Source organism: Typopeltis vanoorti, chromosome 18 (genome assembly GCF_054136105.1).
Source record: "Typopeltis vanoorti isolate ZY-2024b chromosome 18, IOZ_Tvanoo_1.0, whole genome shotgun sequence".
NCBI classification, from domain to species: domain Eukaryota; kingdom Metazoa; phylum Arthropoda; class Arachnida; order Uropygi; family Thelyphonidae; genus Typopeltis; species Typopeltis vanoorti.
The window spans coordinates 106,578,757-106,606,174 of NC_143566.1; the positions used below are offsets into that span (position 1 = coordinate 106,578,757).

General features: G+C 38.6%; 1 protein-coding gene across 4 annotated transcripts in view; it reads right to left on the reverse strand.

Moving 5' to 3' along the window:
• The window catches only part of LOC150097032 (beta-alanyl-dopamine/carcinine hydrolase-like), a 165,096-nt gene that overhangs the window by 91,857 nt on the left and 45,821 nt on the right, over positions 1-27,418 (reverse strand). For all 4 annotated transcript variants that reach the window (XM_090408508.1, XM_090408511.1, XM_090408510.1 and 1 more), the window contains exons 3-4: positions 20,470-20,568; positions 2,352-2,450 (exon numbers count right to left, since the gene is read on the reverse strand). In XM_090408508.1, the coding sequence (XP_090264634.1) occupies positions 2,352-2,450; positions 20,470-20,568 (198 nt within the window). The remainder of the gene's footprint in view (positions 1-2,351; positions 2,451-20,469; positions 20,569-27,418) is intronic.

Consider the following 27,418-nt stretch of genomic DNA (forward strand, 5'->3'; position numbering starts at 1 on the left):
TAAACCTAGGACCCATAATCAAGCTTTGATCACATACAAGTGCATGATAAAGGCAGAGCAAGGAACATTGATCAGCACCCCTTCAACAGAGGATAGAGTGAAAAGGATATTCAGTGCTTTTCTGCACTTGTCCCTAAGTTTTCTGTCAAAGATGAGTTCCAAGAACTTGGCCACTGAAATAATACTTTGTCCAATTCTTAAATCAGGATCTGGGTGAAAGGATACTTTGGCAAAAGTGCACAGTTTTTCTGCTAAAAACCTGAACCCATTACTAAAAACCCATGAATAGACACAATCAGTTGGTTTCTGAAGTTGCCTTTCAACTACTCTCATATTTCAGGCATGACAGTTAATTGTGAAGTAATTGGCATAAAGAGCATTGTCTACTATGGTAGAGCTCAGTGATTGGATTAACTTTGATAGCAAAGAGTGTCACAATTAAAAAATAGAGCCTTGAGGAACACCCTCTTCATAATGCCTGGTTGGCCGAGTGGTTAGCATATCTGCTCTCCAGCCTAAAGGCTGCAGGTTCGAATCCCGCTGTGGGCATGGATGTTTGTGATTATCTGTGAAAGTACTAGTGGTGGGTGGTAGATGGTGTTGGTGTAGATTATGATGGTAGTCGTGGCTCGTTGTAATTGGTGGACTGAGTGGTGGAGACAGAGAGTTGTAGAGTAGGTGTCTTCCCTCAAAGAGTCTTTGGACTCCATGGAGGTGTCATGTAATAATAATAATAATATGATTAAAAGAAACACACGTATTAACCACAGTGAAAATTATTTAATTGTAAATATTTCATCCTAAGTATCTTAGGACATCATCAGTACAGTAGTTTTAAACAATAATAGGAATAACATACAGTTAGGGCGTTATTATTATTGTTTAAAACTACTGTACTGATGATGTCCTAAGATACTTAGGATGAAATATTTACAATTAAATAATTTTCACTGTGGTTAATACGCGTGTTTCTTTTAATTATGATAGCACCACAGGTTTCGTTATTTAAAAAAAAAAAATAATAATAATATGGTCAAGATAATGCACTTCCCACTTGGACTTGGAAGATTCAGCTGGACAGAAAGTGTTTAATAAAAACATACAATGTTGACCAGTGAAAGCCAAATTGTGTGTCGGAAAGAAGTTTGTTGCTTTCTAAGTACCCAGAGTAGTCTTGCATTTTTTTCCAGTATCTTACAGAGACAGCTGGTCAGAATGATCGGTCAATAATTGTTTGCTCATTGAACTCTTTCCAGGTTTTGTGATGGCAGTGACAATTGTCTTATGCCAAGAACTGGAAACTCTGCCTCTGTAAGTATGTTGTTGTATAGTAAGAGAAGGAGAGCCAGAGAAGATGATGGAAGATGTTTTATCATTTAATAATAATCCATGTCACCAGGTGCCCCATTGCACCTTGTGACATTGAATTGCAGTGAGATGCCCCGTTACTCTGTGCACTGTTACTATCATGATGAGAGTAACAATGCATTTTTATTTCCTCCTTGATGAACTGATTGTATGGCTCTAGCATATTTTCAGAAAATACTAACTTTTCTCTTGTTGTTTTTGCAATATGAAAAATTCAGGAGGATATGAAACTGCTGCTGATATTCTAGCAAACGTTTCTCCCAAAATGTCAGTGAGAAGAGTGGCTTTGGATTCAGCAGCAACAACACATCCTTGTCAGGTTTATATTTGTCTAATGATTTTTGGGTGTATGAATGGCCAGTGGCCATCTCTTCTTTTGGACAAATGTTCAGCACATCATCTGATGTGCCAGGATTATATGGTAAGTTTAATTTACTTTCCATGGATATCAAAGTCTAATTTTTTTCTGTGGAGGTGTCTAGTGGTTTATCTTTAATTGATATCCTTGCCATAATTTTTTGAGTAGTGGATTCTAAACAAATGACATTTTTTAAAGTTGTTTCAGGGGGTTTGATAAAATAATGTTGCTGATTATAAAGTAAGCTGGCTGTAATTTTTTATATATATATAGTTTTTAATCAATTCTCACCTACAAAAGTTTAGTAACCTATGGCAAATCAATATGGATATGTTAAATAATTAGTACTGCTGTAGGCAGGTTTTGGAAATCTTGTTCCATAGCCTAAACATGGAACTTTTTCAAGCCACTTCAGGTCACAAATAAGTGAAGTGGTGGTGTCATACTGGTTAACAAACACATACTGTTTACAGTTGAAAACTTTCATAAACCAGACCCAGATATGATAGCAAGGTTACCTAGGTTCACTTCAAGGAAGTGGGGGGGGGGATTAGTATAGAAAAATTCATAGACGAAACTTCAAATACATTTAAGAAACAAGCAGCTGTCTAGTTTGAAATATTACCTTATGAAATGGCACTTCAGCTCCTAGGCTGATACCTTTTAATTCTTCTAAATATTGCGGAAATGCATTTTCCACAGCTTCCAAAGTCTTTTGATACACCTAAGAGAGAGAGAGAGAATCATGTATAAAGCTAAAAAGTTGTTTACTTTCAGTATAAAACATTATTTTAAATAACTAGTTTTTTTAAGGAAATTATAACAGACTAATATTAACTAAAATAAATTTAATAGTTCCAATATTTTGGAAAAGTCAAATTGCCATCATCAGGGACAGACAGTGGGGCACTCAGGATTTAATCTTGGAGGGGGCGAGCACTCAAGATTTAATCTTGGGGAGGGCCGAGTTGAGTAGACGATTTGAGAATAGACCCTACGTTGCATACGACCTATGATGAGCATTTCCAGTGATCGCCAATACATGAAACGCATGATCTCCACTGGCCCGGCTCGGACAAACGAAGTAGCACTCAATCCGCCCAAGCACTACCTCATTAGCCTTGCGTTCACAGCGGCCGTAATTCCCAAGAGCTATAGGGTATTCCCACCTTATGTGACTGCTAATTCATAAGTAGTATAGAAACAGAAGACACGACACAACATAAATAAAAAAAAAAATTTTAATTAGGAAAAGATTTTTGGAAAATTTTTTAGTGTTTTTTTTCCCTTTCCTTTTTCTTTTTTTTTGGGGGGGATGCCCCCCCCTGGGTGCACCACTGATCAGGGAACACAATATAATATGATATGTGCATGCTGGCACTACACTGCGTAATGAGACTGAAGCATGCTAACTGAAAGTTAACCTAAAGTCTTAACTAGTGCCTCCCTAGTGGGCTAAACTTATTGGCTTTACAATACTTTAAGTGAGCTTTATTAGAAAGGACCAGATAATGTAATGCAGAGAGGAATGGGTTTCTTTATTAAACAAAAGTATAATAAAGAAGGTTACTAAATAAATATGCAAGAATATAAGATCAGATAGCATATATCATAGTTCAAACATTAGAACAGAAAATAATTAAAAAATACAAATATATGCACCAACTAACAGTTATGAAAATGAAGAAGTTGAACAATTCTGTGTCCAATACAATATAGTAAGATCTTATAACCTACAACAATAGTGTTGGGAGATTTTAATGCATGACAAGCAAAAAATAAAAATGAACTTAAAAAGTGTATGGGGAAAAAAGGAATAGGAGGAAAAAATGAAAGAGGAAATATGATGTTAAATTTCATGATGAACCAGTTGAATGCTATGAACACATTTTATAAGAAAAGACTACACCGAAAATAGACAAATAAAAGTGAAATAGATTATATTTTATCATCTCGTGTAAGATTATTTAAAGATGTTTTCAGTCTTCAATCAAATAGATATAGGAAGTGATCACAGAATAGTCAGAGGGAAAATAACAATAAAAGAAAAAATTACAGAATGAAATGAAATAAAGCAAAATATGTAAAGATAAATAATGATACATTAGTAGCCAACAAAAAATTATACCAATGCAAAAAATATTATACAATCAAAGAAATAACATGAATGAAAACAGAAATCTACAAATGGATAATATACAGGAAAATCTCAAATATGATCATTATAGAAATAGCATGGGGTGCTTAAGGTTCAAAGCTGTATAACTGAGAGGAGACCTCCACATAGCCTTTAAAGGAATATGAAGAACTGCACAGGGCTTCTGACCTAATGTCCAGTCCTCACCTTCTCATGGTGCACCCTGTTAGCATGTCTGGACAGTTCATCGCTGACAATTCATTGCGGAGAAAATCAATCGCGAAGACTATTATTCGTTGCGGGAAAATTAATCGCATGAAAATTCATTGTGGATATATGTGAAAAAAAATTTCCCATATAAGAAATATTTTTTAAAAAATATATTTCTTTTCAAAAATTTTTTTTAAAAAATTAAGAAATATTTTAAAGAATTAAGAAATTTTTTTAAAATTTAAGAAATATTTTATATATTATTTAATATTTCAATTATATTTAGCTTTTGGAAAAATTTTTTCGGTATAAAGTTATTCATCACTGATATATGTGAAAAAAAAATTTTCCCCATATAAGAAATATTTTTTTAAAAAAACTAAAAAAATATAAGAAATATTTTAAAAAAAATTTAAGACATAGCCGGCCTGGTTGGCCCGAGTGGATAACGTATCTGCTCTCCAGCCAAAAGGCTGTGGGTTAGAATCCCGCCGTGAACATGGATATTTGTGATTGTCGATGGAAATACGAGTGTGGTCGGTGTTAGATGGTGTTGGTGTAGTTGCAGTCAGTTAGTAATTGAATGTCGAAGACAGAGTTGTAGAGCAGGTGCCTTACCTTGATGAGTACTTGGACTTCCTGGAGGTGTCAAATAATAATAATAACATTATTATTATTACGATTATACGAGGGTGTTCTGAAACATTCTCGGCCTTGACCATAGATGGCAACACTATCGGCAAGATTATTTTTTCCTAAGTTGATATGTCTGTCACAAGCATCCATGTGAAATTGCAAGTCATTCTATCAAGTATTTTGTTTTATACAGCTGTCTGAAGCAAAAGTGTTGTCTGTATCCCTCGAAATGGATAAAATTGAGTATCATGCAGTTGTAAAATTCTTTGTAAAAGAAGGTTTAACACCAAAAGAAATTCATTCAAAGTTCATAAAAGTTTATGGGCGTAAGTGGCGGCCGGTGAAAATTTTAAGTGGGGGTGGTGCATATACAAAATATGAAAAATAATTCATTGAAGTTTTACAGGAAAAAATTCCTGTAATGCTATGCATTACAGGAATTTTTTCACCCCAGACCAGTTTCGACCTTTATTGAGGTCTCATCAGTGGGAGCACTCCGTATGAGCCTTCAATGAGATCTCAATAAAGGTTGAAACTGGTCTGGGTAGTGACCCCTTCCTGTAATGCATAGCATTATACATGTCTGCAAGGAGATGTGCTTTGCATTATGGAATACTAAGGCAAGTGATGAGAAGTTATACCACCTTTGCCACAAGTTGCCCCAGGTTGCACCTGAAAATACTTCAGGCGCAAACTTCGTTTTCTTACACTTGGATAAAGGATTACACCAAATATATAATTGGAAAAATAATTCATTTTTTCCTAATCAGTAATCAATTTATTAATAAGTAAAGTTACATATTAAAACATTGCTTTATTAAAAATATTTGACCCCTCACTACGAACACACACCAATAATAAAAGTTTCAAACGCAAAAATAACGCAAGCATGCATACAATTTATCTGTAGCGACACTGCTCAATGAGCAGTGTTGGTTTCGACATTCCAACACTGCATTAGATTGCAGTGCATTTATTTCTTGTAAGGATAATTTAGAAAATATAATTCTTTTCATATTTTCAACAGTGACACTTGTCAAAATTCAGTCTTGTTCTATACTAAATAAATAATTATATGTTATTTTAATAGAATAAAATAAGATTTATCAAAAATATTTCATGCTCACCATGAACACACACCAATAATTAATGTTTCGTATCTCACAGATCAACATTGATGTACATGCAGTGACAAGTGCAAATGAATATTGGCAAGTCTAGCTGCAACTGACCGAACATGATAATTTCGATACTGCATTAGACCGCAGTGTATTTGTTTCATAATTTAAAGCAGTGGTCAGCAACCTTTTAAATATGAAGGGTGCGATACTAAAGGCACATGATGTTCACGGGTGCTGTGTTGCAGACTCCTCCTGATTTAAATAATTAAACTTAAAATTACAATTGGCATGAATGGTTTTGAAATGTCTCTAAAAAACGTAATATAGAAATGTCTTTCTATATTACGTTTTTTAGAATTAGCCACACTATTATTGCATAATAAACAAATACATTTGCCATTATGATTGATAAAGCAAGGCGCTCGCATCTGATCTGACAGATATATGCTAATTGTTAACATGAATATTCTTTTGTATTCATTTTTTATTTTTATTTTTTATGGTATTTTATATTCATTCATATGTGACAAAAATATGTTGTAAAAACGAGGTAAATAAAATAATGTTAAAATTTGAAATATCATTTTTCTTAAAAACAACTAATCATAGAATTTCTAAGCATGAAATGAGAGAAAAAAGGCCTGTGTCATGAGCCATCCGTAATTTTCAAGTTTTATATTGTGCTCTTCATATTAAAAAGGTTGCTGACCTCTGCAAGATGTGCTTTACATTTATGGAAAATACTAAGGAAAGAGGTCTGGAACTTGCTTCACCTTTACTATGAGTTGCCTATAAGGCACTACTTATGCTTGCATCCGTTGAAAATTTTAGTTTCTATATATTAGGCACGAAACTCTTGTAGTTTCTATATTCGGCTATGAAATAACGTTGGATTCAATATTCACTTAATTTGTAATCAGATATACTGCGATCTACACCTACAAAATTACCGCTGCGAACTCCAAAGCAGTTTACAATAATTTCTCTGAGGGCGCACTAAAAATTCACTGCGGGCACTGCATTGCCGACCTCTGATCTAAAGCATTAATCGAACAATTCCGATTATTAACTATTCAATCAATGTCGAAACATAAGCTGTAACCTTTAACATGTTGCATTGCATTTATATAATGTTTTAAGCATTGTTATTATTTATAAACACAAACAAAATTTAATTTTTTCGTTTTTTTCCTTAGGGGCACTGCAGTGTCGCAGTGCTTATGTACAAGCTGCCACTGATGGGCACTCTTCTCCTTCATTTTCAACGATTAAGAAATGGGCTTCCAAGTTTAAACGTGGCCGTACCAGCCTTGAAGATGATCCATGTGAAGGATGTCCAAAAATTGTAACAACACCAGAAATCATTGATCAAGTGCACAACATGGTATTGGATGACCGACGAGTCAAAGTACATGAATTGCTGAGACTATAGGCATTTCAAAAGAACATGTAGGATATATATTTTGCATGAAGAATTACAAATGAAAAAGCTTTGCACAAGATGAGTGGCATGCTTGCTCATAGCAGATCAAAACGCACTCGCATGAAACTCTGAACAGTGCTTGGAGCATTTTAACAAGAATAAAACTGATTTTGTGTGTCGATTTATTACTATGGAGGAGACTTGGATTCACCATTACACACCGGAATCCAAACAGCAGACAAAACAGTGAACAGAAGCCGGTTGTTCAGCGCCAAAGAAGACAAAGTCAATTCCATCAGCAGGAAAGGTTCATGGCATTGGTGTTTTGGGATGCTAAAGGCATTTTGTTTATTGATTATCTTGAAAAGGGTAAAACAATAACCGAGGAATATTATTCCGATCTTTTAAACAGACTAGATGAAAAAATTTGCTAGAAAAGACACAGCTTGCAAAAGAAAAAAAATCATATTTCATCAGGACAATGCACCTGACCACAAAGGTGTTTTGGCAATGGAAAAATTAAGGGATCTGCATCTAATAATATGAATTATTAGAACATTCCCTCCTATTCCCAGATTTGGCTCCCTTGACTTCTATCTCTTCCCAAAACTGAAACTCTTCCTTGCTGGTGAGTGCTTTTCTTCGAATCAAGAAGTGACTGCAGCTGCAGAGTGGTATTTTGCAGATATTACTGAGAACCACTACAGGGATGGGATAATGGCACTGGAGCATCGCTTGAATAAATGTATTAGCCTTGAAGGAGATCGAAATGAAATGATTATGCTAATTCAGTAATAACAATATTTACAACTTTTTAATACGAAACCGAAATTAGGAAACTGACCGATCAATAATATATAACGTTAATTGTAAAAGAATAAAAATATTATGAAAATCTATTAAAATCTAAACAAATAATACATAAATACATAAAAAACTATATTTTGTGAAATTTATCTTGCACTTACTTTTCATATATTGGTATCAATGCAATATCATGTCAATTTTTCTAGTGCATCGTTTCTCAAACTGTGGTACATGTACCACTAATGGTACATTATGTTATTTTTGGTGGTACAATTTTTACACAAAATATATAAATAAATGTTCAGAAAAATGTATATTAATATTGTAACGAGTAGACTGTTCCAAGAATTTAGCTTGTCGAATTGAATAAGACGAACAAATAAATTTTATAGCAGTTTTATGTGAATTTTCAGATGCGAAGTCTCATTAGAGTGTCATAAGGGTTTTCATATTTAATATTTATTTTGAAAAAAGTATTTTATGGTGGTACATATATTTTTTGATTCTTATTTAAGTGGTACAAAATTTAAAAAGTTTGAGAACCCCTGTTCCAGTGAATACTACTTTCAGCGAAATTTTTCCACAGTGAATTATCCTGCAATGGATTTTCCCAGCGATAAGTTTTCCTATTGTTGAAGTTTCCCTGCAATAAATTTTGCACTAGATGAATTTTCCCTGTGATAAATTTTCCACTAGACAAATTTATCCCGTCGACAAATCTTCCTCTAGATGAATTTTCCCTGTGATAAATTTTCCTCTCAATGAATTTTTTCCGTGATGAATTGTCCGTGAACACCCTGTTAGGTATCTACCTGGATACTGAACAAACGAGGATGGGCTGGCAACTTGAGATTTAGCCGACCAAATTGTATTCTTATTGGTTTTAAACCACAATATAAAATTAAGCTACAACATGACAGAATTTCATGCCCGCTGGGGCATTGCCCAGTTAAACAAGGCCACCATTGTTTTCGTCAGGGAACCAGGATGAACAGCAAAAAGCCAGCTACTGGAACAATAAAACACACCCCAACTCAACATCACCAGAATTCAAGATTGGTATTATCAACATAAGAAACCTGAATAATGCTTGTGTGTAATAAAGAATAAAGAAATGGAGCTAGCTGAGGAATTCGATCAGTATCATATCAACATAATAGGGATGACTGAAACAAAAAAAAACAAAAACTGGTGTGATCTTTCTGAACAATAAATACAAAATGTTATATTCAGGCAATGACAATCAAGGAAAAGAAGGGGTAGCCATAGTATTCAACACTAAATATGAGATTAATCTTCTTGAATGGTAGGCAATATGAAGTAGAGTGAAATGAGCAAATATCAGAATGGGGAACAGGACAATGAGACTTATTTGTGCCTATGGCCCACAGAAGGTTCTACTAAGGTACTAAGAAGTGGAGGAATTTTTTGAGGGTTTAGAGAAAGCTTTAAACAATGAAAAATGAAAAGTTGGTCCTTGTTGGAGATCTAAATAGTACAGTAGGAAATAATTGTCAGGCATACAAAAATATCTTGGAAAAATTTGGAGAAAAGACAAAAGTTAAAAATAATGACAAATACATGTTGGATATCTGCTCAGAACATGGACTGGTTATTACTAACAAAATATTAAAACATAAAAATGTGCACAAATTCACATGGAAAGAAGAGGCAAGGAATAATAAAAGTCTCATTGACTATGTTATTGTGGATAGTGATGTTTACTCCCTGGTGCAGGACACCACAGTGTACAGAGGATTCGAAATTGGAAGCGATCACTATCTAGTCTTGAGCAGGATAAAATTGAATTTCATATTGAAAAGAAGAACATGAAAGAAAGTTTTAAAGCAAATAAAAGTTCAGAAGCTCTCAGATGTGAACTGTAGAATAAAATACACAAAGATTATTGAAGAAAAAATGAAAGAGTTTGAGAACAGGAACCAAACCTTGGAGATTTAGTGGCAAGCCCTGAAGAAAACCCCGATTGATTCAGCCAGAGAGGCATGTGGTGAGGTTGTCTGCAAGGACAGAAAAATCAGAACTCCATGTTGGACAAAGGAAGTTAAAGAGGCAGTGAAGGAAAAGAAGAAAGCATATCAAAAATTCCTGGCAAATAAGTCAGCTTGTGCTCTTACAGAATATAGAGACAAATATAAGAAAGCTAAACACTGTGTAAAACTAGCTAAACAAAAGTGATGGAAAGGCTTTCTTATATTTGTCTCTATATTCTGTAAGAGCACAAGCTGACTTATTTGCCAGGAATTTTTGATATGCTTTCTTCTTTTCCTTCACTGCCTCTTTAACTTCCTTTGTCCAACATGGAGCATAGAAAATAAATATCAAGAAGGTGACAAGATATTCTGGAGGATGTTGAAGAAGCTCAGAAATGGAGGAAAGATGTTGTAAAAGGAGAGATGATAAAGTTGACATGAAAACTGGAGGAAAAGATATCCTTGATGTATGAAGTAATTACTTTGAAAAATTGCTAAATGGAGCAATCGGTGACAGCAAAATAGTAAGAAACACTGACTGCAATCAGGAATATATATATATATATATATATATATATATCCATACTTGAAGTAGAAAAACCATCAAAAGCCTGAAATTTGGCAAGGCAGTGGGAGTAGATGATATTCAACAAGAAATACTCAAGTATGGAAGTATAAAGGTCTTACAATGGCTGCACTGCATAGTTCAGAAGGCCTGGACAGAATGATGAATTCCAGATGATTGAAGTAGAGCTCTCACAGTACCCATATATAAAAAGGGAAAGAAAACTGAATGTGAGAATTACAGAGGTATTTCTCTACTGAATTTTTCCTGGTAAGATTTATGCAAGTATACTTGAGAAACAGTTGAGAAGAGTAGTGGAAGAAAAGCTTGGTGAAGAACAAGCTGAATTCAGACCAAATAGAGGATGTCTGGATCAAATTTTCACTTTATGACATATAGTTGAAAAATCATGGAAATATAACAAAGACCTGTATTTAAGTTTTGTAGATCTGGAAAAGGCATATGACAAGGTGCGAAGAGAGACGCTATTCAATACACTGCAGTTATATCAAGCAATACTTAGTCTTTATTTGAGTTGCAAAGTCAGCAGTAAGAATTGAAGGAAGTACAGGAAGGTGGTTTAATGTTAAATCTGGTATCAGACAAGGATGTACATTATCCCCTCTCTTATTCATTATCTATATGGATCACATTATGAAGAAAAATTGATATTAAACCTGATATATCAAAATTGGAGATGTTAATCTCACTCTTTGCTTTATGTGGATGATATTATACTTCTAAATAAATCTGCTACAAGTCTGCAAGATTTCCTGACTAAATTTAATAACTGTTATAACAGATATGGTATGAAGGTCAGCAACAACAAGACAAAGACAATGAAAATAGGCAGAAACATTGAAAATATCAACTATTTGTGAATAGAGAAGCTATATATAGAAGAAGTAAAACATTTCAGCTGTGTACTTTGGCGCAATTTTTATGAAGATGGTAAATTAAATATGGAAATAGACAATAGAATCAACAAAGCCGGTATGGTAGGAAGTCAACTGAATAAATTTATATGGAATAAGAGAGAAATTAGTTGGAACACTAAATTAGCTGTATAGCAGACAGTGTTCAAACCAGTTTTAACTTATGGATCTGAGAGCTGGGTCAGAAGTAAAACACTTAACCAAAGACTAGAGACTACGGATATGAGAGTCCTGAGAAAGAATAGAGGCGTGAACAGATGGCATCAATGGCAATATCTTATTAAAAACGAGGATATTAGAAAAGAACTTGACATTGTCAGCATCCAGGAATGCTTTAGCAGTGATAATCTCAGGTGGTATGGTCACTTAAACAGAATGGGAGAGGAAAGATTAGCAAAACAAATGTTCTCTGCCAGGTTGGCAGGAAAAAGACCCAGAGGAAGACCAAAGGTATACATGGATTGATACAGTAAAAAGTGCCTTAGAAGACAGAAATATAAGATCTGGCATAAACTTTGTTTAATCCTTTATCCAAGTGTGTGCAAACAAAGTTTGTGCCTGAAAGTTTCTTCAGGACTGGGGTAAAGTGGTACAACACCGGGTGACTCCTTGCAAAGGTGGAGCAAGCTACCAACACTCCTATCTCAGTATCTCCCATAATGCAAAACACATCTCCTTGCAGATATGTATAATGTTATGCATTAAGGGAAGGGCCACTACCCAGACTAGTGTCGACCTTTATTGAGGTCTCTTCAGTGGGAGCCAGGCCCAAGTGGAGATACCAAGGCACAAGCATTACTGCCTTGTAATCTCCTAAAGGATTAAACTAAATTTATTATAGTCTAACCAAGTGAAAAACAAACTTTCAACATCTTTCTCTAAATCCAGAGTAATTTAATAAAAAGGTGGCACACCGTTTGGCAGCTCGTATAGGAGGAGATGACCTTGCTAATGCTTCTGCCTTGGTATCTCCACTTGGGCCTGGCTCCCACTGAAGAGACCTCAATAAAGGTCGAAACTAGTCTGGGTAGTGGCCCTTCCCATAACATTATACATATCTGGAAGGAGATATGTTTTGCATTATGGGAGATACTGAGATAGGAGTGTTGGTGGTAGCTTGCTCCACCTTTGCAAGGAGTCGCCTGGTGTTGTACCACTTTACCCCAGTCCTGAAGATACTTTCAGGCACAAACTTTGTTTGCACATACTTGGATAAAGGATTAAACTAAATTTATTATAGTCTGACCAAGTGAAAAACAAACTTTCAACATCTTTCTCTAAATCCAGAGTAATTTAATAAAAAGGTGGCACACCGTTTGGCAGCTCCAATAGGAGGAGATGACCTTGCTAATGCTTCTGCCTTGGTATCTCCACTTGGGCCTGGCTCCCACTGAAGAGACCTCGATTGCGGTATCAGGATAGTATAGTATTTATTCATTGTTGGATTTGTTACTTACTAATATTTTGTTATTTATATTTGTTGTTTAGTTTGTTGTATTAACCTTTTGAATTCTTAGTACTAACTCTACTAACTTGCTGGTAGTGCGTTTATACGCACTACGGGATTTTCTTACAGAGTCTTAGGACTCTTAATTTTTCTCTTTTTTTTCTAGAACGCAGAGATCAATCATGAGCAGAGTAATCCCCATCCCCCCCAGGATCCGGACATTAGGAGTGGAGATTCCAGGAATGGAGGATCCTAGAGCACTCACTACAGCCCTTAAGGAGATAATAGGAGTTTCTAACATCTACTCCTTCACCCCGTATGGAGGAGGAAAATTTCTTATAGTAGTCAAGAATTTAGCTTCAAGAGATCAACTTCTGAAGGGTTTCCCCGTCCAAGGAAAGCAGGTGGCCCCTACCATGTGGTCACAATGGTGGGGTCACAAGTACGTTAAATTAAGATCGACCGCTTCCCTATGGAATATCTAGAAGCCGGAGAAGACGTGCTTGTACAAACTTTTAGTAAGTGGGGGAAAGTGAGTAATATAAAGAAGAGCGTCTCTAAGGAGGACCCCACCTGAAGTCACCTTTACCATGGACATGCGACAGCCAGTGTCCAACCTCGTTACCATCAGCACGTCGTGTGTCATGGTTAATTATCCCGGGGTACAAAGACAGTGTCTGCGATGTGGCTTGACTGAACATCTGGGTAGTGACTGCCCCCGAGCCAAGTGTTTCAACTGCGTCGCTGTCGGGCACATCTCCAGCCAGTGCCCACACCCCTGCCGAAAGTGCTCCAATACAGAGCACAAAATAACATCGTGTCCTCTGCGCATATTTGCAGAGTGGGCAGGGGCACCGATTGAACCGTTGAACCCGCAGCCTGCTCGAGACGCCGGTGAATTTCCAGTACTCCCCAACATCATCGGGGAGAAAACATTCTCTCAAACAGTTCTAGGGAAAATTACGAAACATCCTGCACCATCAACAGCAGAAGGTACTGTTTCCCCCCCAGCAACAACATCAGCTGAGGAAACAGTCCCCCCCTCAGTCGTTTCAACCGTACCACTACCAGCGACGGAGGAACAACGAACAACCAAGGATACAGATGAAGCTAAGGATAACACTTCACCAGCAATCCCCCCCCTCAACAACATCGGAGGAGGCTTTGTCTGTAGACGCTTCTAATATTTCCCCTATAGTAGTCAGCGTCCACCCTGCAGAAGAACAGAAGACAGAGGAAGGGAAACATCAACTTCCACCCCCCCAAAGAACCTCCTAAGAAGAGGAAGGAGCAGGCTTCCCCTAAAATGGGGAAAAAACATCGAAGCCGCTCCAGAAAAAGCATGGACTCAACAACATCTGAGTCCGAAATGGAGGTGGAAACCCCTTCCCGCCATCAAGAGAGTATTAACTCTAAAATTAGTAGACACACCGGCTCCCAGTTCAACTGCTTTGACCATCAAATAGTGAACAATAAATTAGCAAGTTTCAAGATTAAGAACAGTCGTCACGAGTTCGAGGTCCTCTCGAGCTCGTATGCAGAACTGGCAGCCGGTCTGCAGGGTGCGGGATATACTACCGCCCCCCCCCCCCACAAATTGAAGCCTTAATAAAATATGTCAAGCAATTGCGAATCAAGGACCTAGGCCAGGTATAACAACGTAAAACATCATAATGCCGCCACCCCCTTTTTGCGTTGCCTCACTCAACATCAGAGGGCTCTGCTCATCATCAAAACAAGAGGAGGTGTGGAAGCTCATGCTAGCGTTCAACATCCGGCTTTTGTTCCTGCAGGAAACACACTTTTTCCACTACAAGGACATGCAGGAACTAAGCCATAAGTACCCCGTAAAATCGTTTTGGAGCTTCGGCAACAGAAACAGCACCAGGGTCAGGGTACTTATGCTAGCCCCCCCTCCTCGGAGCCTTCCATAATATCCAGAGGGATGCAGAAGGAAGAGTTCTCACCATTGACTGGAAGTACCGGGGCTGTACCACCAGGTACATTAACATCTACACCCCAGCAGATCCAACATCAAGATCGACTTTCTTCCAGTCACTTTACACATACTTATATGGCGCCCATCACGTCATTCTGATGGGGGACTTTAACTGCGTGGCGGACCCGGCCAATGATAAAGTGGGGGGTAATCCCAATACAGGTACTGCTGGCTACAGGCAACTGGGAATTCACCTCAAGAATCTCCAGCTGACGGATATCTGGAGGGCTCACAACCCCTACTGTCGGGATTATACGTGGACAGGCCAAGGTATCAGCACACGGCTTGACCAGTTCTACCTGTCACCCTCCCTTGTCTCCAGATCCGAAGCCATAAGGCACGTTCAAATTAATTATACCATCTCGGACCACAAAATGGTTGTGCTCACGTATCATCCACTAGAAGCAGTAGAAGTTGGTCCGGGCCCCTGGAAGTTACCACCAGACTTCCCGCCCTTATTCTCGGCTAAGCTTAACCAACTGTGCTCCACTTGGAGCATCGCTGGCTGGGACTGGGACGCGTGGGCACAACTAAAATTTAACATCAAAGAAAACATGATAAAATGGGGCCTAGAACGTGCCTTCCTCAGAAGATCTCGGCTTCGTGATCTATATAAGGAAAGAAGCTGGTTCGTGGCCAGCCAACGCCAAGGCTTTCCATGTCACAATGCCATCCGTGACATTAATCTAGACATTGAAGCGGAGAGACAGAAGCAGGTGGAAGACAAGAACACCAAGATCCGACTCCATCTCTGCTCGGAAGAAAGGCAATCGGCTGCTTTCTACAACAGGCACTATTTTCGACAGGAGAGAACCATCACCACCATCACTGAAGGCAGGTGTACTTACACCACAACACCCGACATCCTGAAGGCCTTCTGGGGGTACTACAACACCCTCTACCAGGACAACAGTACCCCCCAAGATTACTCCTGTTGGAATATTGACCCCTTCCCCTGTGCACATCCAAGCAGGGTTGGATGCACCAATCACAGCGGCCGAAATAATATCAGCCTTCAAGCAGTGCCGTACGAAGAAAGCGCCTGGGCCAGACGGACTAAGCACAGAACTCTATCGAGAAGCCTGGGACTACATCCTCCCCATTCTCGTGGCACTATTCAACAACTTTCTCAACACAGGGAATGTGCCGCGAGAATTCGTGGAATGCCATACAGTATTCATCCCCAAAGCCAACAGGGATCCATCCAACATCAAAAACTGGAGGCCCATCAGTCTGTCGAACACGGACTACAAGATCCTCACCCGTGTTCTCAATGACAGACTGAAGCTGGGGATGAGGTATGTCATCAACAGCACACAAGTGTATGGTGTTCCTGGCCGATCGATGGAGTTTACTCTCATCCTCATCCAAGAACTGCTACGTCTGGTCAACTTTAAGATGTACTCAATGGCACTGTTGACCATCGATCTCAACCGAGCGTTCGACAGCGTCCGGCACTCCTTTCTGTTTCCATCATCAGAGGAAGCTACATGAACAGCTCCACCTGCCTCCTCGTCAACGGACACCTTTCAGACCCCATTAACATCCAGAAAGGGGTCAAACAAGGGTGTCCCCTCAGTCCACTGCTCTTTGCACTAGCCCTTGAGCCATTTCTACGGGCAGTCAACAGCTCACGTTCTGTGAGAGGGATTCCACTACCACTCACCACGGATGACTCCAAAGTAATTGCATATGTGGACGATGTGGTGGGCACCCTCAGGGACAACGACTCCACACAGAGCTTCTTCAACATCTTAGAGAGGTTCAAAGTGTCGGGGTTAACACCCAACCCCAACAAAACTAAGATCAAGACGTATAGCATCTGGGACCTAAACAACATCCCCATGGGTCTCGCCCCTACAGGAGACCCCCTCACCACCCTGGGGGTCCCATTTGCAGTAGAGCCCGTGCTCGACGTTCAACAACTTATCAACACCACAGTCGAGCATCTCAAGGACTGGACAAACGGACAGCTGTCACTCTCCTCTAGGGCTACCATTATCAAGACCATCTTGTGCCCTATGTATCAGCACATCGTGAATATAACAAACATCAGCGAGGATCAAGAACTTTGGCTTTACAGGAAACCCTTGAAGTTCTTCTGGGGCAGTCTACGCCAGGAGGTTAACATGAAGATCCTTCAACTTCCGGAGAAGCTGGGGGGGCTTTGGCCTCACCGTCCTTAACATCAAATACCTGAGCAATACCGCCTTCCATCTTAGCAGGATACTACAGAGCAACCATCCCTGCAGCTATCCTGTGCGGTATTTCTTAGGCTTTAAGCTTCCCCTTTTTGGGATCCCAGCCCACCAGGGTCCCAAGGCGGATATTGTTCCAGAGGATTACAATAGACTTTGCCAGCTAGTATAACAACTCCGCTCGTCGGGTGTCAACACTGCCGGGATCCGGAACAGCAAGATGTGGTATGATCATCTCCTTAACATCCTTCATACTGACGTTCCGGATCTAGGAATCAACAACAATGACATCCTCTTTGGCCACCTCTCTAAACATCGAGGTTACCCATCGAGAAAGGACCTGGCCTGGAGGATAGCCTATGGACACCTTCCAGTCAATGTGAATAAGTGGTGGTTCAACAACAACTGGAACCCATTATGTAGCTTCTGCCAGAACCCGGACACCGTAGAGCACGCTTTCTACCAGTGTCCCATTTCCATCTTCATCTGGAGGAGGCTAAGCGACGTGCTCCACATCCCCCTCCTACTGCAGGAGCAAGTGATCTTCCTGCAGTTCACTCCACCAGCCAACAACAGGCAGAAGTTACTAGTATTTATCATCAATGAATTTAAATATCACATCTGGAAGGTTAGGAAAAAATTTTCCAACTATGCTAATCCTCCCAGTCTGTTGGATCTCTCTCGGATCATCCTCTACATGTTCTATGGCTCCTTAAGGAGGTTCTTACATCTCGAGAGAGAGGCTCTGGGTGACACCAAATTTAACAACAAGTGGTGTTCACCTCCAATCCTGTGTACTGTCAGAAACAACACCATCAAGTTCTGCCTGCTGCTGCTTTAAGATCTCCATCTGCAGCAGCAGCTCCACTCCGAGTCATCTTCTTGGTCTCTGCGTCCCCCCCTCCCCGAGGCCTGTTTTGTTTTCTGGTCTCCCACGGAGGTAGTTCAGAGGAAAAACCCAGGCAGCGCAGGCCAACTCGAAGCGGGCTGCCCTGAAGGAGCGGGTCACCTGGGCACCGGCTACCTCCGTGGTCCTTTTGATTTCTTGAGGCAGATCTCCGAGGAGGGTGAGGAAATATCACTTGATAGTCTTAAGCTAGCAAGATGAGAATAATGAGCTGAGGCCTATTTTTCTTCTTTTTCCTTACCCCTACCTCCCCACCTGCCCTTCCCATCCTATTTCGCTTCCTCTCCTCTTCCCCCCCCCCTCCCCCCCAGCACCCCACCTTGACCTCTCTGTCACTTCCTTACCCCTCTTTTACTTCTATTCGGGGACACTCTGACCCCTTTATTTTTCAATAGGCCGATGATGGGTTTATTCTTTACTCTCACCCACCTCAATAAAGGTCAAAACTAGTCTGGGTAGTGGCCCTTCCCTTAATGCATAACAATATACATATCTGGAAGGAGATGTGTTTTGTATTATGGGAGATACTGAGATAGAAGTGTTGGTATCTTGCTCCACCTTTGCAAGGAGTCGCCCGGTGTTGTACCATTTTACCCCAGTCCTGAAGATACTTTCAGGCGCAAACTTTGTTTGCACACACTTGGATAAAGGATTAAACTAAATTTATTATAGTCTGACCAAGTGAAAAACAAACTTTCAACATATAGATAGGAAGTTAGTAATGATGTGAGTTTTTCCTGTAGTACTATCATATTTTGTACACCTCTTGAGGGTATATGTCAGGAATTTGATAATGATGATGATATTTCAGTGTTGTTGTTTTTTTTTAAATTAAGAGTTAAACTAACTCGGAATGGAGGAAATATTTTACTAAGGGTGGAATTTGACAGGATTACATGTACTAAGGAAAGAAAGTAAAAATACACCCCTCCTCACATACTTGTTATGGACTATATCCATATCCATCACTCAGGACTTGCTGACCACACTTTTGATACCTGCCACAGGATACGGGCATCACAGCAAATATAAATATGAAAGACATTACTTGAATCGATAACTATTACTTTTGAGGAAATTACAATGTCTACTGAATATTACTTACAGTAATTATAATTAATTAATAATTAATTAAATTCAAGGAAAGGCTTTATTGGAAATAAAACCTCACACTCCAACAAAACAATGCTATGTGCATGCAGCATACATCATCATTCTATTGGAGTGTGAATTTTCTATATTGGCTTTAAAGTGGGCTGAGTTTTTTCTGCGTGAAGGAGTGTTTCCAGCATACTGTGGGAGTACTTTGGCTAATTTGTATGTAGGTAAATCAGTGCTATCCAGAATGGGGCAAAGTGGCAAATTTTGTTTATGAATTTTTGTTAGCCCATATATCTGGAGGTGGGATCCAGAATTATGGTTTTAGTTTATTTAACCTCCACAGGGCAAGAGGTTACCTTTTTAAGGAACCTGTGAAGTGTTCTGATCTGTGTATTATTAGGATCATAGTCTAAAGGAAACGGGTAGAGTAATCTCTAAGCAGGTAGGCAAGCTTACCTATGTAATCTTTTTGATTTATAACTACAGTGGTATCCCTCTTATCTGCTTTCGTAATTACTATTTTTTTTTTTTATTTCCAATAGAGCTTCACATTCTTTCCTTGAGAGATGGCATTTCAGCAGTTTTACATGTGTGTGCATACGTACGTATGTGCACTGGCTACATCCAGTTTGAAGTTGCTATCATTCAACAATTCTACTAGAATTCCCTGAATCTGTTTCTACCTTAAACTACTCAAACCTCAACAAATTTGGTTGCATGAAAATGTCTCAAATTTGGGACACTTTCATACAACCAACTCCATACTTCAACCCAACCTCACTAGGGTGCACTATTTACTACTTTCATTTGACATTCAGCCTCATTACTCGACATAGTGCCTGTGTGCACACATCATATTACATCATTTCCTGATGATAGCAATTTGAGTTTGCTGAAATATTGGAACTATTCATTAAATTTATTTTAGCTAATATTAGTCTACCTCATAATTTCCATAAAAAACTAGTTATGACATAGCCAACATAGCGATCCTTATAATCAAAACTTACTAATTATTTAAAATTAAACTATTACACACTTCAATTTCTCTTATCAATCACATTTCACAAAAACATCACATTATATCATATCATTCTTAAACAACAATCAAAAGTCATTAATTTTTGGTTTTGATTATATATTTTGTTAGAATGGTTAACATTCTGATTAAATGAGCAAGTAGCTAATAAGAACAGATCAAAGTAAAGTTGAGTGAGAACAACACACACACACACACACACAAATATTTTATAAAACTTTACTCACCTGCTTTCCTTTCTCTGTTTTATATATGGGAATCAAGCTGTCATTTAACTGTGAGGATCCATTAACATAATCTTGGATGACTGATTTAAACGTCCGACCCTATGCAGAAAATCTATACTTATATATTTTCAGATATATAGAATGCTCTCAAAAAATCAATGAATTTGTTGATGTGTTTGTAATATTCAGTTTTGTTTGTCAGTATGTGATCTTTTAAAATGATCATATCTTAATTAAAAATAACAGTACTGGCATAAGCATTACTATAGAAGGAGAGGTGATATGATTGAGACTTTTAAACTGTTGAGAGGTGGTTACAGGGTTGACACCAGGAAGTTCTTTCGCTTGGTTGAACAGCAGGAAGGAGTGATGACAAGAGGCCATCCCTGGAAGTTACAGAAGGAAACTGTGAGCAAGAAGGTGAGGAGTGGTTTCTTTGCATGGAGGGTGGTTGAACCATGGAATGCATTGCCTGATAGAATGGTGAGAGCGAGAACGGTCAATAAGTTTAAGGAGTGGTATGATAGACTTTGTGTTTCCTAGAAGGGACCTCCCACGATGAGTCTTGATAGACTTTGTGTTTCCTAGGAAGGAATTCCCGCGATGAGTCTTCTGACTCCATGGAGGCCTGGATAATAATAATAATAATAATAATAATAATAATAATAGCGCTTTTTTTCTTCACTATGAACTATCTTATCTGATCCACTACATATAATTTGCATCTAAACAATAAATAGGCTCTTTCACTATCACAATAATGCAATATTTTTATACTTTGATATGACCAACCAACCAGCAGTCATGTTTTAGAGCACTTTTAACCTTTAAATTAGAAATTGTGAAATATATTTTCTATAATATTTTTAAATATGTACAGTTTAAAACTCATTTTTAAACTATACATTAACTGATTTCTGAACTTTCCTGCTCTTCATGACCAAATATTAGTATTCAACAATTATATTCAGTTCTTTGTTCACAGGGTTGCTTAATGGTTAAAACCAGATAACTAGAATAGGACTCCCATATAAGATGCTGAAGTTTTAATATCAATAAGTACAAGGTGTTGCACTGGAGTACAGAAATATAAGGCTGTGTACTATATCGATGGTGCCGTACTTGGGGTCTGGACGAGAATTGGTTGAGAATCTCTAATCTCATCCATAGGAAGTGGATGAGATTAGAGATTTAGGAGTGATGGTTGACAGTAGACTGAAGTTTAGAAGGCATATTGCTAGGGCTGCCAAGGTTGTACATCATAGTGCTATGATAAGAAGTACTCTAACATGCAAGGATAAGATAGCGGTTGTGCCACTGTATAAAGCACTAGTCAGACCACACTTGGACTATTGCGCTCAGATCTGGTCACCTGGTTTTCAATGTGATGTGGAGACATTAGAGAGGGTCCAGAGGCGAGTGACTAAGACAATATCGGGACTTTGGAATGCATTAGAATTGTCAGTGAATGGAATGCATTACCAGAATGTTTTGTTAATGCAAGGAGTGTTAACGACTTTAAGATTCGATATGATAAATATGTTATCAGTTGAATGAATCCCCCATGATGAGTCTGTCTACTCCGTGGAGGGTGTAATAATAATAACAATAATAACATCACTCATTCCCTGATGAAGCACTCACAACCCTCAAGCAACCCATTCACCACCCTCCAAGCAAAAAAAACTAACACCCTTGTTAACCACACTATTACACAATTTCCATGGGTGACCCTTAGTTCTCTCTCTTTTTTTCTGCCATGTACTGAAAAAAGGTCTTCAGTGTCAATCCTATAAAAACCCCTTTAATAACTTACATGCTTCTGTCATGTCCCTTCTTTTTAACCTATCAGCTAGTTTTTGAAGTCCACAGATTTTCAATCCATTCTCATAAGGAGTATTCCATAGACCTGCCACAATCTTTGTCACTCGCCTCTGGATCCTCTCCACCAATTCTTAATTCCCGATAGAACTGAATGCATATTCGGTCCCTTCTGGGAGACAAGTTCAACTTCAACGTCTGCTGCTCTATGCCATTTAATTAAGAATTAAAAAAACTGGTAGAAAAAGAAAGAAAAATATGCAAAATGTAAGGCATTTATTATATATATGTAATTTATATTATGTGTTTTATATATATATATATATATGTATATAAAAATATATATGTATTTTATTATACACTAAAATACATATATATTTTATTTTTTGGTATTGTTGTACCAGATTCTTTATATCCCCATCAAAATATTCCGCTGCCAGTGAGTTCAACCACTTAGTCGTGCTGTTCTTCAGTTCCTCATCTTCTTCAAAGCACAGAGATGAGAGTCACTGCTTCATATGCAAGAACAAGAAGCAGTCAGTGGGTGCAAGGTTGGGCCTTGTAGGGTGAGTGATTGAAAAGTTCCCACCCAAACTTCTGAATTTCCTGGACAGTTCAAGCTGTAGCGTGAACTCATGCATTGGATTTGTTCATAGAAAATGTGTTCATGACCAGTTTTGGATTTGGTCATAGCATTAGAAGAGTTGATAATAACTGAGTTGACATCTCTCCCACCAGTTGGAGAGAGTGACCATATTGTTTTGACTTGGAAAATGAATAGACATGCAGGAGTATCAAAGAGACAGGAACTTATGTGGAATTATAATGCAGGTGATTATAATAGTCTTAGACGTCAACTTCGGGAAGTTTCATGGAGGGAGGAATTGGAAGGCCGGGATATCATTAGTGCATGGGAAATTGTGAAAGAATATTTGTTATCAGCAATGGTAAGTTGTATACCACGAGTGAAGAAGAGGACACAATTTGGAGTAAAGTGCATGACAAACAATATTAAACAGGAATTGCATGCGAAAAAGAGGCTATGGAAGAGATATAAGGAGACCGGTGAAGAGAAGATGCATGAAGAATATAAGACACAGGCCAGAAGAGTGACTAGTGTGGTAAGGAAAGTGAAACTGGAATATGAGAGGAGATTGGCCCTAAGATCCAAAGAAAATCCTAGGGAATTTTTTAGCTATGTGGCCAGTAGGAGGAGAAATGACTGTGGAAGAATGATATTGTGGGATAAAAATGGGAATAGAGTGACTGATGCAGAGGACATAGTGGAATTGTTCAATGAACACTTTATTGGAGTATTTCATCCTAGAGGAGTCAGTTTTAATGCTAGAGGGATAGGGCTGGTTCGAGGTTTAGAAGTACAGGAGGAGAGTGTGTTTCAGATACTGAGTACTCTGGATGTCAGTAAAGCCGTGGGACTGGATGGTCTTTCACCCCAAATTTTGAGAGAATGTGCTAGGGAACTGACAATGCCTTTAACCTGGCTTTTCAATGAAAGTCTGGCTGCGGGAAAGGTGCCCAGGGAATGGAAGGAAGGTAAGATAGTGCCATTGCATAAAGGTGGTAGCAGACTGGAAGTGTCTAATTATAGGCCAGTTTGTGTGTCATCAGTAGTTGTTAAGATCTTGGAGAAATTGGTTAGGGACCATATACAATATTGAGCAGATGAGGGTAATGTTATCTGTGAGAGTCAACATGGATTTATGAGGGGGTGCTCTTGTTTTAGTAATATGCTAGCCTTTTATAATAAAGTTACAAGAGCAGTAGATGAGGGAAAGGCATATACTGCCATTTTCTTGGATTTAGCAGGGTGCCACATGATAAGCTGATGTTTATGTTGCAGCACATGGGTTTGGATGTCAGGTTGGTCAACTGGATTCAGGATTGGCTGTCTGATAGGTATCAGAGAGTTGTGTATGGTGTGGCAGTTTCAAGGAGGCAGAGGGTTACAAGTGGGGTCCCACAGGGCTCAGTACTGGGACCTATATTGTTTAACCTTTATATCAATGACATTGTCAGTGGATTGCAGGGAAATATTCAGTTGTTTGCAGATGATGCGAAACTGGGAAGGGTTATTAGTAATAGTGCAGATGTGGTAGTCATGCAAGAGGATTTGAATAAGCTAGTCAGATGGGCAAATGACTGATGTGTCGGTTTAATGCAGCAAAATGTAAGGTTTGGAATACATCAATGGGATGCTGCATACTCTGTTGGAGGAGATATGCTGGAGGAAGTAAGGGAGATAAGAGATCTGGGGTTGATGATTGATAGAAACCTGAAATTGAAGGGACATATTGCAAAGGTGGTGAAGATAACACAGAGGATTGCTGCAATAAAGAGAAGAATGCCCGACCTGAAGAGATAGAGTTATCATTCCATTGTATAAGATCCTGATCAGACCACACTTAGACTATTGTTCTCAGATTTGGTGCCCAGAATTTGAAGGGGATAAATTAACTGTGGAAAGGGTACAGAGGCAGATAACAAAGACAATTTCAGGACTGTACAATGTTAGTTATGAGGATTGGCTGAGGGAATGTGGACTGCAGAGTTTGGTGAATAGAAGAAGGAGAGGTGATATGATTGAGACTTTTAAACTGCTGAGAGGTGGTTACAGGGTTGACACTGGGGGGTTCTTTTGCTTGATTGAACAGCAGGAAGGAGAGATGACAAGGGGCCATCCATGGAAGTTACGAAAGGAAACTGTGAACAAGAGGGTGAGGAGTGGTTTCTTTGCATGGAGGGTGGCTGAACTGTGGAATACATTGCCTGATACAGTGCTGAGAGCGAGAATGGTCAATGAGTTTGAGTGGTATGATAGACTTTGTGTTTCCTAGGAGGGACCTCCCATGATGAGTCTTGATATACTTGTGTTTCCCAGGAAGGACCTCCCACGAAGAGTCTTTTGACTCTTTGGAGTCCTAAATAATAATAATAATAATAATTGTTATGCAAATGCACAATCTCTGATGAAAGCCTTCCTCATCATTTGTTCTGACTTGCTCATCTGAGTTTCTTCAGCAGTTTACAATATACACCAGCATTAATTGTGGTTCCTCACTCAAGAAAATTGATGAGCAAGATTCTTTTCAGTCCTAGAAGACAGTGGGTGACGTCATGGTATAGACACTTTGGCTCATATTTCAATGCTGCAATTACACATGCATGAAATACACGTTAGAAAATAATGCAATAGCCTTTGCAAATATAATTTATGTGGATCATTAAAGGGATAAAAATCCTATGTTGTTATATAGCCAGTAAGTGAAACTCAAGATCGAGAATTACGATCTATGAGTTTCAATGCCGAAAAACTATCGGCGAAGGCAATTTGAAGCAAAGGTGTAGCAAGCTCCCTCACTATTCTTGATATTCTCTCATAATGTAAAGCACAGCTCCTAGGAGATGTAATACTGTCATTACATTATGAGGAGAGGTCACTACCCAGACCGGTTTCAACCTTTTTTGAGGTCTCATCAGTGAGTGGGTAGACCTGGAAGATATCAAAGCTTAGTGAAAAGAACTTGCATACCTTCACTATACGAATGCCATAAAGGCGTGCTTATATTTTGTAATTAAAATGAAAAGCCAAACAGCTGTTTGGCTTTTCATTTTAATTATGTGGATCATCTTAACTTGTTGCCACAATAACAGATGTTCAGTACCTGTTGTATGTGCTGCCAATCCTGATGTGCTTTCTCTTGTTCTCCATGTCCTTAGAATGTTCAGACATGCCTGTCTCACCTGACCTATCTGTCTGTCCTACATAACACAACCCACAGGTGCAATTTATCTTGTAGACACCAGATTTCTTAAGTGGTAAATGGGGAAGTTTTGGAGGCCAGAAGAGATTAGAGATCTTGTTGGGGAGGGCGGGAGATAGAAGGCAATCTTTATACCTTGTTGATGTAGTAACTTTGAAATCTTGTCTGTGACTGACCATATATATGAGAGAATTACTGTCCCCATAAACAGGGCATACCAATAAGACCAACAGTAGATGCCAAGGTTGCCAAACTTCCTTGTTATCCAGGCATCTAAGCAAACCTGCAAAGCCCTTACATTGTCAAGACTGACTCTTTTACAAAACATGCAATTCCCTTCATTGAATGCACAAAGCACATCTTAATAGAACTTACTGATATACTCACAAGCCTAGACATCATCAATATGTCATCGTGCTGAGATCAGCAATCATGAAACTTTTTTAAGCATTCTATTAGCAACACATTCAAATTCCAAGAACAATTTTTTTTAGAAGTAGTAGAGAAGGGAAAATGTCATTGGTTTCTCATGGAGCAGTTTGAGAAACCAATGACATTTTCATCATGACTTGCACACCAAATCTCATCACCATCTGGTACAAAAAAAAATGGTATCATACAGATACTGAAATAGAGACATATAAAATCTCAAGCAACATACAAAAGAAACCAGGAGACTAATTACCTCAGCTCCATCTTGCCAAAGAATGGCTACAACAAAACACTGGTCAACAAAATCCTATGCCAATCTCCAGCATAGATAAACACAAATGACAAGATTTTTTTGGGGGGGGATGGGGGGCAGGCTTTCAGATTTCAGATTTGTTCTAAAATCTGAAAGCAATACACTCCCAACTCAACATCACCAGAGTTAAAGATCGGTACTATCAACATAAGAAGCCTGAATGGCAAAGAAATGGAGCTAGCTAAAGAATTAGATAAGTACCAGATCGACATAATAGGGGTGACTGAAACAAAAAAGACAAAAACTAGCGAGATCTTTCTGAGCAAAAAATACAAAACGTCATATTCAGGAAATGACAATAAAGAAAAGAAGGAGTAGCCATAGTATTCAACACAAAATACGAGGCTAATCTTCTTGAATGGCAGGCAGTCTCAAGTAGAGTGATGTGGGCAAATATCAGAATGGGGAATTGGACAATGAGACTTATTTGTGCCTATGGTCCCACAGAAGGTTCTAATAAGGTAGAAGTGGAAGAATTTTTTGATACTTTAGAAAAAGCAACTGACACAATGAAAAAGGAAAAGTTGGTCCTTGTTGGGGATCTAAATAGCAGAGTAGGAAATGATTGTCAGACATACAAAAATATTTTAAGAAAATTTGG